This window comes from Vicugna pacos, chromosome 27, assembly GCF_048564905.1.
Source record: "Vicugna pacos chromosome 27, VicPac4, whole genome shotgun sequence".
Classification (NCBI taxonomy): Eukaryota; Metazoa; Chordata; class Mammalia; order Artiodactyla; family Camelidae; genus Vicugna; species Vicugna pacos.
The window spans coordinates 26,447,629-26,457,813 of NC_133013.1; the positions used below are offsets into that span (position 1 = coordinate 26,447,629).

General features: G+C 61.6%; 1 protein-coding gene across 1 annotated transcript in view; it reads left to right on the forward strand.

Annotated features, from left to right (window-relative positions):
• HCN4 (hyperpolarization activated cyclic nucleotide gated potassium channel 4) overlaps positions 1-7,033 on the forward strand; it is a 41,759-nt gene extending 34,726 nt beyond the window's left edge. Inside the window, exons 4-8 of the mRNA XM_072951195.1 lie at positions 508-726; positions 2,728-2,874; positions 2,980-3,220; positions 3,521-3,685; positions 3,798-7,033. Of these exons, the coding sequence (XP_072807296.1) occupies positions 508-726; positions 2,728-2,874; positions 2,980-3,220; positions 3,521-3,685; positions 3,798-5,263 (2,238 nt within the window). The 3' untranslated portion in view covers positions 5,264-7,033. The remainder of the gene's footprint in view (positions 1-507; positions 727-2,727; positions 2,875-2,979; positions 3,221-3,520; positions 3,686-3,797) is intronic.
• Positions 7,034-10,185: the final 3,152 nt, after the last annotated feature.

The window sequence follows — 10,185 nt, forward strand, 5'->3', positions numbered from 1 at the left end:
GCATTTTTGGCTCAGGCTGCCAGAGCTTGTCCCCCCAGGGGAAGCATATCTGGTTTTATAATTGAGGTCAGTGGGGAAATGGGCTTCCGCTGGCAGCAGCTTGGTGGGGGCATGGAGCTGCTTCGGCAAGCGCAGGACAGCAGGGCGGCCCAGCCTGGAGCCCTGGCTGCGAGGCGGGCCCCTGGCAGCCCGGGGACTGCGACGTCAGAGCAGGGCTGGCGCCTGTCCCTTCGCCGGGGCTTCCAGTCTGACCCCCGTCCCCTCTTGCCAGAGAAAGACCAAAGTGGGGGGTTCGCTCGGTCACCATGGGTCCTCACTGCCCCTCACCCAAGGCTTTCAGTCACCAGCAAGGCTGGGGGCCCTGAGCTCGGCCACTGGCAAAGTCAGGCTGAGGGGTGGGAGGTGGCGGGGACTCTTCTAGGTGCCTTTGAAGCGGGCCTGCCCTGTCACGGACCCGCGCCCACCCCACCGCTCCCCCAATCTATCCCCCTGCGTGCCTGTCCGCAGAACAACTCGTGGGGAAAGCAGTACTCCTACGCCCTCTTCAAGGCCATGAGCCACATGCTGTGCATCGGGTACGGCCGGCAGGCGCCGGTGGGCATGTCGGATGTCTGGCTCACCATGCTCAGCATGATCGTGGGCGCCACCTGCTACGCCATGTTCATCGGCCACGCCACTGCCCTCATCCAGTCCCTGGACTCCTCCCGGCGCCAGTACCAGGAAAAGGTAGGGCGGAGCGCCGCGGTCCACCCTGGGCTCTCTCAGGAGAACCTGTCTCTCGGTCCTTCCCACAGGGAGCACAGGCTGCCAGCTTCTGGGGCCCCACGTGGCCACTCTCTGTGACTGGGGCTCCCCATGTGGGCGACAGAGGAGGGGGGACCCCTCCTAGATGAGAACTACTTCAACTCCCCACCTTAAACCTCTAAAAGTCTTTTTATCTGTACCCTCCTTTTCTCCTGCTGTAATTGGGGGCCTGTCTCTCCTGACTGAGGGCCCCTCTCCCTCCTGCCCCACCCTGTGCCCGCCATCGCCTCTAGCTGCCCCCGCACTGGGCCTTCCCATCAGCACTGACACTTGCTCCATCTCTCCCTTCTTAAAAACTGTGTCCCTCCACCATCATGGGGCTTCAAATGCTGTCTTTTCTGCTGTTTGTCTCCTTTTCATGGACAAATGCCTAAAACCAACCAACCAACCAACCAAAAAACCCACATTGTTTATGGCTGCTGAATCCACTTTCTTCTCTCAGCCCACTGAGTCTGAAATCACCTCTGCCCTCCATGTTGCCAAAGCCAGTGGGTCCTCTGGGGTCCTCGTCCTGCTCGACACCAGACAGTTATTAGTTCCTTCCTGGCTTCACACTTGGTTTCCGGGACCGCACACCCTCAGTTCTCCTCTTTGGCTGGCTCGTCTTCTCAGTCATCCCCTACTGGGCCCTGGTAGTGTGGGCCCAGCTCTCTGCTCCTCTCTCTCCCCTGTTTTCCCTACCCTGTGCTCTGTATCATCTCAGTGCAGTGGGGTCCAAATGGTATCATTAGCCTCCACCTCTTTCCCCAGCCCCAGATTATTTGATGCCTCCCTGGACCTCAACCTCATCATGTCCAAAATGAGAACAGTCTCTCGCCCTCTCCACTCCAAACCTACACCCTTGCCTGTCTCGTTAGTGGATGCAGCAGTGCAGGTGCCCAGCCCCGAAACCAGGAGCTGTCCTCGATGTCTGTCATCACTGCCCGCCCCCGCCAGCATCTCCCTCCCTGCATGCCCACTGGCCCCCAGCCCAGCTCACGGCAGCTGGAAGAATGTTGGGGAGCTTCACCTCCCAGTCCTCAGTTATCGGTTGTCACCTCTCTGCAGCACTGTGTCCCTGCTTTGGAGTACTAGTATATGGGAATAGATTCCCCTATTTCTGATTGTCCCTGGGGTACAGGGACCTCCTTTACACCCCAGTGCGGGGAAAAATCTCTTCTTGCCTGGTCATGCTTCCTGTCCCTGCTCCTGGGGAGCCCCACTCTCCACCCACAATCCAGGGGCGGCGGGAGCAGCACCCACCCGTCACCCCCAGGGTGGGCAGAAGCATTTCAAAACTGGTTGAGTCCTGGGCACTTAGGTTCACAGATCTCTTGTCGCCAAACCTCTTGTCCCCATATCTCTGTTTAAGGTCCCTGCTCTACCCAGTGCCTCCCCTGGGCTGGAGTTGCTCTTCAATAAAAGACTCAGTCTCAGCCGGGGCCACACTTGGATACGAGCCCCACACGATGGGGCAGGCACCCTGGCTGCAGCCTCCAATCCCTCTAGCCCGCTGCAGCCCATTCCCTGCCTGGGCCAGTCTGTTATGGCTATGGGCAACAGCTCCTTGCGGAGCTGGTGGGTGAGGCCTCCTTGGTCGGCACTGTCACACAGAGGAGACTGACATTTAGAGGAAACTAGATCGACCTCCTGGTCAGTTGGCCTCCTGTAACTGGGTGTTGGACAGTCCCTATTGTCACCGGGCGGTCTTAGTAAAGAACACTGTGAGGTGGACACTGATGGTGCCCCTCCTCCACCCCAAGCAGCTGGGAGTCAGGGACACACCCACACTGAGGACCTCAATCTCCTGGGGCCAAGGTTGGCCAAGAAGGCCCTCAGGGTCCGGGCAGCCTCTGGTCACCAGCAGCCGAGATGGGCTGGTACAGCTGGAACAGCGGGGCTGGCTGGCCAGGAGGTGACGCCCTGTCCTCTCCCGGGCCTCAGTACAAGCAGGTGGAGCAGTACATGTCCTTCCACAAGCTCCCGCCCGACACGCGGCAGCGCATCCACGACTACTACGAGCACCGCTACCAGGGCAAGATGTTCGACGAGGAGAGCATCCTGGGCGAGCTGAGCGAGCCGCTGCGGGAGGTGAGCCCTGCGTGCGGGCCGGGAGCGGGGCCAGGCCTTCCGGCCGGCTGGACAGCCCACCTCACCTCTTCCTCCCTTTCTCAATCCACTGTGTCCGGCGAACAGGAGATCATCAACTTTAACTGTCGAAAGCTGGTGGCCTCCATGCCGCTGTTTGCCAACGCGGACCCCAACTTTGTGACATCCATGCTGACCAAGCTGCGCTTCGAGGTCTTCCAGCCGGGGGACTACATCATCCGCGAGGGCACCATCGGCAAGAAGATGTACTTCATCCAGCACGGCGTGGTCAGCGTGCTCACCAAGGGCAACAAGGAGACCAAGCTGGCCGACGGCTCCTATTTTGGAGGTGAGGCGGCCAAGGGGCCCTGGGGGGACAGGGGAATGCCTTGGAGAGACACTAAGAATGACATCGCAGACCTTTCGTGGCCACTGCCTGGAGGTGGGTGTCTGTGAGTCCAGGACAGGGGTGTGGTCCCAGAGATGGAAAAGATGGGCTGGCATCCAGTGTGGCCACAGCTCGAGGGTGGGGGCTTTGTGAACCTGCTAAGCTTCCGCGCCAGAGAGCGGGGGGCGGGGCCAGGTCAGGGTGGGTCCGCGGCCCTTTGAAGCCTGCCGGGAGTCCCGCTGACCCCTGCTGTCCCGGCAGAGATCTGCCTGCTGACGCGGGGCCGGCGCACAGCCAGTGTGAGGGCTGACACGTACTGCCGCCTCTACTCGCTGAGCGTGGACAACTTCAACGAGGTGCTCGAGGAGTACCCCATGATGCGGCGGGCCTTCGAGACGGTGGCGCTGGACCGCCTGGACCGCATCGGTGAGGGCCGGGTGGGAGGGCGGCGGGAGGTGGGGTTCCCAGCCGGGCAGGTGCCCACCTGCCCCCCGCCTCCCACGCCGGCCTGAGCGCCTGCTCTTGTTCGGTGGCCCAGGCAAGAAGAACTCCATCCTCCTCCACAAAGTCCAGCACGACCTCAACTCGGGCGTCTTCAACTACCAGGAGAACGAGATCATCCAGCAGATCGTGCAGCATGACCGGGAGATGGCGCACTGCGCGCACCGCGTGCAGGCGGCCGCCTCCGCCACGCCGGCCCCCACGCCGGTCATCTGGACGCCGCTGATCCAGGCGCCGCTGCAGGCCGCCGCCGCCACCACTTCCGTGGCCATCGCGCTCACCCACCACCCGCGCCTGCCCGCCGCCATCTTCCGGCCCCCGCCCGGGCCCGGGCTCGGCAGCCTCGGGGCCGGCCAGACCCCCCGGCACCTGAAGCGGCTGCAGTCCCTGATCCCGTCGGCGCTGGGCTCCGCCTCGCCCGCCAGCAGCCCGTCGCAGGCGGACACGCCGTCCTCCTCCTCCTTCCACATCCAGCAGCTGGCCGGGTTCTCCGCGCCCGCCGGACTCAGCCCCCTCCTGCCCTCGTCCAGCTCTTCCCCGCCGCCCGCCGGGGTCGGCGGCTGCTCCCCGGCGCCCACGCCGTCCGCCGCCGCGGCCGCCCCCGCCGCCGCCGGCTTCGGCCACTTCCACAAGGCGCTGGGCGGCTCCCTGTCCTCGTCCGACTCCCCGCTGCTCACCCCGCTGCAGCCGGGCGCGCGCTCCCCGCAGGCCGGCCAGCCGCCGCCGCCTCTGCCGGGGGCCCGGGGGGGCCTGGCGCTCCTGGAGCACTTCCTGCCGCCGCCGCCCTCGGCCAGGTCCCCGTCGTCCAGCCCCGGGCAGCTGGGCCAGCCTCCCGGGGAGCTGTCCCCGGGGCCGGCCGCCGGCCCACCCAGTACGCCAGAGACACCCCCGCGGCAGCCGGAGCGGCTGTCCTTCGTGGCCGGGGCCTCCGGGGGCGCTTCTCCTGTAGCCTTTACCCCCCGAGGAGGTCCCAGCCCCCCCGGCCACAGCCCAGGCCCCCCCAGAACTTTCCCGAGTGCCCCACCCCGGGCCTCCGGCTCGCACGGGTCCTTGCTCCTGCCGCCCGCCTCTAGCCCCCCGCCGCCCCAGGTCCCCCAGCGCCGGGGCACGCCACCCCTCACCCCAGGCCGCCTCACCCAGGACCTCAAGCTCATCTCAGCCTCGCAGCCGGCCCTGCCCCAGGACGGGGCCCAGACTCTCCGCCGAGCCTCCCCGCACTCCTCTGGGGAGTCCGTGGCTGCCTTCCCGCTCTTCCCCAGAGCCGGGGGCGGCGGCGGCGGGGGCAGCGGGGGCCTCGGTCCTCCCGGGAGGCCCTGTGGTGCCGTCCCCGGCCAACACGTCACTCTGCCTCGGAAGACATCCTCAGGTTCTTTGCCACCCCCTCTTTCTTTGTTTGGGGCAAGAGCCACCTCTTCTGGGGGGCCCCCTCTGACTGCTGCTCCCCAGAGGGAACCTGGGGCCAGGTCCGAGCCGGTGCGCTCCAAACTGCCGTCCAATCTATGAGCTGCGGCCCCTCCCCCTCCCTCTTCTCGTCTTTTTTTCTCCCTTTTCTTCCTTCAGGTTTAACTGTGATTAGGAGATATACCAATAACAATAATATTTATCATTAAAAAAAACCCACACCAGAAAAACAAAAGACAGCAGAAAATAACCAGGTATTCTTAGAGCTATAGATTTTTGGTCACTTGCTTTTATAGACTATTTTAATACTCAGCACTAGAGGGGAGGGAGGGGGAGGGGAGCAGGCAGGGCCCAAATGCAAAAGCCAGAGGAAGGCGGGTGGGATCTCCGGGGCTTGGCAGGGGTGGGGGTGACCCATGTTTGGGGTTCCTAGAGCAGATCTGTCATTGTATTCATTTTAGGGCAATAGCCACCACCAGGCCCTTAGCTGTGAACTTGGAGCCCCGCTCTGCTGGGGGTCATCTCATTCCTCCAGGAAGGGCTGCCCTTGGGTTTGTTCCTGCAGAGTCTCAGTTGCCCAAGCCCTTGGGACAAACGGGGGCTAGGACCTTGAGCGTCTTGCATTTTTTCTACTGCAAACTTAGCAAGCTATGTATATGAATATATGTATATGTATGTAAGATGTGTATATGTATCGCTATGTAGCGCTGCGTAGAGCCATGTAGATAGCCACCACGTGTGTGCACATGTGTGTGCAGCCGAGTTAACCCCGTGTTGCTGGGACACCCAGGTCACCTTACATGCAGCAGCCCGCCTTGGCCCGCAGGCTGGGCAGCACGGGGCCTGGGGCACTTACTCTCTCCAGCCCTCAGGGAAGAGGCCCCAGGAGCTCTCAGCAGGCCCCCCCTCTCCCCATCTCTGGTCTCAAGTCCGTTCCCTGCCCGACCTCCCACTCGGAAGCAGAAGACTCCAGCGTGCCTCCTTTCCCGTAGGGCCTCAAGCACACCCCGTCACCTCTGGGCCCGCAGTTTTCCCGTCTGTGCAGTGAGGGGTGAGGGGAGCTTCTGTTCATTGAGTCCGCTCTGTGCCAAGCACTGGTTTAGCACTTTACATCCATTAACGTTCTTCAGTTTTACAAAGACCGGGAAGGTGTAGTTACTTTGATTCTTCCCATTTCACAGATGAGGAAACCGAGTCTCGGTAACTTCCAGAATTGCACACCTGCGCGTGGCAGAGCTGGGACTGATCTGAGAGTATAATCCATGCCTGCCTGAGGCCAAAGCTGATATCCCTTTCATTAGAAAACTGTTGAGAGGGGCTGAGTTCAGCGGTCCCCACGCATGGTGCAGAGGGAAGAGACCAGATTTTGGAGGCAATCAGACCTGGGTTTGAATCCCAGACCTGCCACTTTGCTGTGTGACCTTGGGCAAGTTAGCTTTCTGAGTCTGTTACCTCATTTGTAAAATGGGAGTCACTGTGGTCCCACTTCACAAGGACCTATGACGGCCAGGTGAGAAAAGCAGCCCATGTGAAATGCCCAGCCCAGCACCTGGCACATCCCGTAGTAGGTGCTCAGCACATCATGTTTCTTCTGCCCCGTCCCCATGTGCCCAGCGCTGCCCCAGGGAGCTGTGGTGAGAGTGCAGGGAGCTTTGGCTGCAGGCTCCAGGACTTCTGAGCTCAGGACACAGGAGGTGGCCGGACCTTTCTAAGGGCCTAAGGAAGGTGTGTGGCCAGTGGTGGGCTTGAGCCAGGCCTCCAGGTATGGGAAGAGTGGGAGGGAAGGAGGGAGGGAGGAAGGGAGGCAAGGAAGGAGGGAGCAAGGGATCGGATGGAGCGCACGGTGGGGACATGACTGAGGTGGGTGTGGAGGCGGGGTGGTCAGAGGGAATGCCTTAGATGACAGGCTAAGGGGAGTGGCAACTAGGAGCCAGAAGCGTCCAGCGTGGGGGCCACTGTGAAAGCAGCTCAGATACCTGCCAGAGCCAAGGTCAGTGGTCTGCTCACTGCTTAAAGGGTGGGAGGAGTTTAGGCTGCTCAGACTTGAATAATGAAGAGGGCTGGAACAGCCTTGTCCATCCAGAACCCTCCTCCACACTCTAAGCCAGAATGTTGGCAAGGTCAGGTTTTGGCCTGGGATGTGGACAAAATTCCTCCACGGATGGGCCACAGTGGGTGTGAGGCAATAATCCAGGGGAGAAGAGGGCAAAGGATCCTGGGAGCTTAGGGAGCGACTGGGAGCCGCCCAGCTTTGGGCTCCACTGGGCAGGAGGAGCCCCCTTGGGTCCAGGGAGCTCTCAGAGCTGGAAGTAGCAATATCCTCAACTTGAGTTCTGCCCCCACCTCTGCCCCTCAAGGAAGGCAGCAGGACTTGATCCAAACTCAGTCTAGTCCTGGAGGTGGCAGGGGATGAGTCGGGTGGAGGGTGCAGGGCCATGAGCAGTGAGGACCCTCCCTTGCCATCAGGGCTTGGCCTCACCACCCTCTTTACACACACTCATTTTGTAAAAGCTCTGACTCAGCCCAGAGACCCCATGGAGACTGGGGAAGCCAGGTCAGAGGGCCCTCCCATCCCCGATCCCCCACAAGCAATTTTCAAATCTTCCACTTTTAAAATGGAAAACGGTAAATGCGCCGTGTTGTATATTTTATTTAAATAAAAAAAATGCCAGCAGATGCTGCCTTCTTCTAGGGGCCGGAGATTGGGGGGGGGGCGGAGTGAAGGCAGTGGGGCATTCTGGAGGCTCCGGAGCCAGGCTGGGGGGGCAGTGGGACATGGTCTCGAGAGCCCGTGGGCACTCGTGGGCACAAGCCTGTGCCCCCAGGAGCAGGGGGCCAGAGGTGTGCAGGGGTGCGCCGTCTGGCTAGGAGAAGCCTGTGCGCTGTTTATGGGTTGGTGAGAGTCACAGAGGAGAAGGGTGAGAGCGCGTGCCTGTGCCTGCGGGTGCGAGGCCCTGGCTCCACCCTTCCCACACCAGCTGCGGGGCTGCAGAGTCCTGGGCCTCCTCGGTGCTCCGTGCAGGAGGAGGGTAGTCAGTGTGCACGTGACCCCAGATGGATAGTGAAGAGGGAGATGCCATCTTAGCCTGATCAGATGGGCCCTCAGAAGCCGGAGGGTGGATGAGGGACAAAAGGTGACCAGGCTGGGGGGAGGGTGTCGTGGCCAGGACAGAAGGTTGCTTTTCAGAGAGGCCACGGAGGGAACACAGTCGCTGGTCTCCTAAGGAGGCTGGGGAACCTGAGAGGCCCAGCAGGAGATGTGGCAACCACCCCCCAACTGGGGGGGTTGGGACAGCTGACCCCCAGACCCCCTAAAAAGCCCTCAGATGGCCGCCTCCACCACCCCTGGCCGCAGAGGGCCCCTGCGGGCCCTGGGAGCTGGACCTCACCGTGTAGGTGAGAGGCAGTGATCCGCGGCTGGAAGAGCGAAGTCCCCCGGGGCTCCCAGCACGGCGCGAGGAATGCCGTGTTGCCTGCTGGAGGAGGGGAGAGTCCTCAGAAAAGGCCAGGGAACCCGGTCCCCATCGCTGATAGCTGATTCAATGCTGTTTCCAAGGTAACAGGCCTGGGAGTCCCGTTGCTAAGAAGGCAGCTCGGCAGGCCCTGCGTCCCCATGACAACTGCCCCCTGCGGCCCAGGCGGGCAGCGTATCCTCGGGGACTGCAAGCAGGGCAGGGCAGGATACAGGCCTGGCCTCTGGGCTTTGGGGAGGCCTCTGCAGACAGCAGATGTGGGCGGAAGGGCTCAGCTTCGGGCCCAGGCGAACCACAAGGGGTAGATCTGGAGTGGATATGCGGGTACCCATAGCCCAGGGATACACACCCCCACCCACCACACGCTGGGTCCACCTGCTGGGAGCTGGACAACACCAGCCACTATCTTCTCTGTCCCCTGACTTCAAAAGGACACTTAGTAAGCACCTACTGTGTGCCAGACACTCGGTGCTTTCCTGTTACTCCATTCTCACAGCAGCCCTAAGGGGGTAGGAATAAGCCTCAGTTACCGTGAGCCAAAGGGAACTGAGGGTCAGGGTGCCCAGACCGGGCAGCTAGACTGTGAAGGAGCAGGGCTGCACACCTGGGTCTGGAGACTCAACCCTGTCCCTGTCCCTGGTACATACCAGGGGCTGGGTGGCAGGAGCAGTCTGTCCATGCCGGCAGGAGAGGATGCACTGCCTGTAGAGAATTTAAAAACCAGAATAAAAGTGACTAAATGCAGTTTACTTTTTCCTATCTTTCACCATCACCAGTGATAAAGTTCTTACTCCTCTCCACCGCGGCAGACAGCCGCCCCTTCATAGAAAAACCACTGAACCCCCTGCTTTGGCTGTCGGGGACAGCTGCAAGCACCGGGGGGAGGCCGGAGGCCACCCCTCTGCCATTGTGGGGCTCAACCAGATTGAGATCTTTAAAAGAACACTTAAAAAGTGTAATAAAGCCTTCCCTTGACTCCCTGTCTCTTCCTAGCTGCTGCTCCTCATCTCAGCCAAACTTCTTGAGAGTTGTCTGGACGCCCCGCCCTCATTCCCCTTCCTCTGAGTCACATCTCCCCCCACGGCAATCTGGCTCCTGCTGCTTCTGCACCAAACGGCTCTAGACAAGGTCCTCCTCGCCCGGCTGTGACACCCAGGGCAGCGTCCCAGGCTGGGGCCGTTGCCCTCCGGCTCCCCCAGCTCGCAGGACCCGCGCTTCTCCAGCTGCTTGGCCTTTCTGTTCAGCCTCAGCTTGAAGGGCCCCTCTTTCTCCCGAGGCTTCCAGGTTCCCCGCTTCCCACACCACACGTGCTTCCGGGAAACCTCACCCACGCCCACAGCAGCTTCCCCAGATCCCCCCTCACCACAGTTCAGGCCCCAGCACCTCCTGAGCCACAGCCTGGGTGTCTGCTGCTGCCGCCCCCACGCGGTTCCTCATCCTTTCCGGGCCTGCCGTGGTCCTTTTCTTCTTTCTTGAGTTTGCAGCTCCCAGTGCATGACAGAGCGAGTCCTCTCCAACCTCCCCTCCCCTTGCTGACTTTGCATCTTCAGG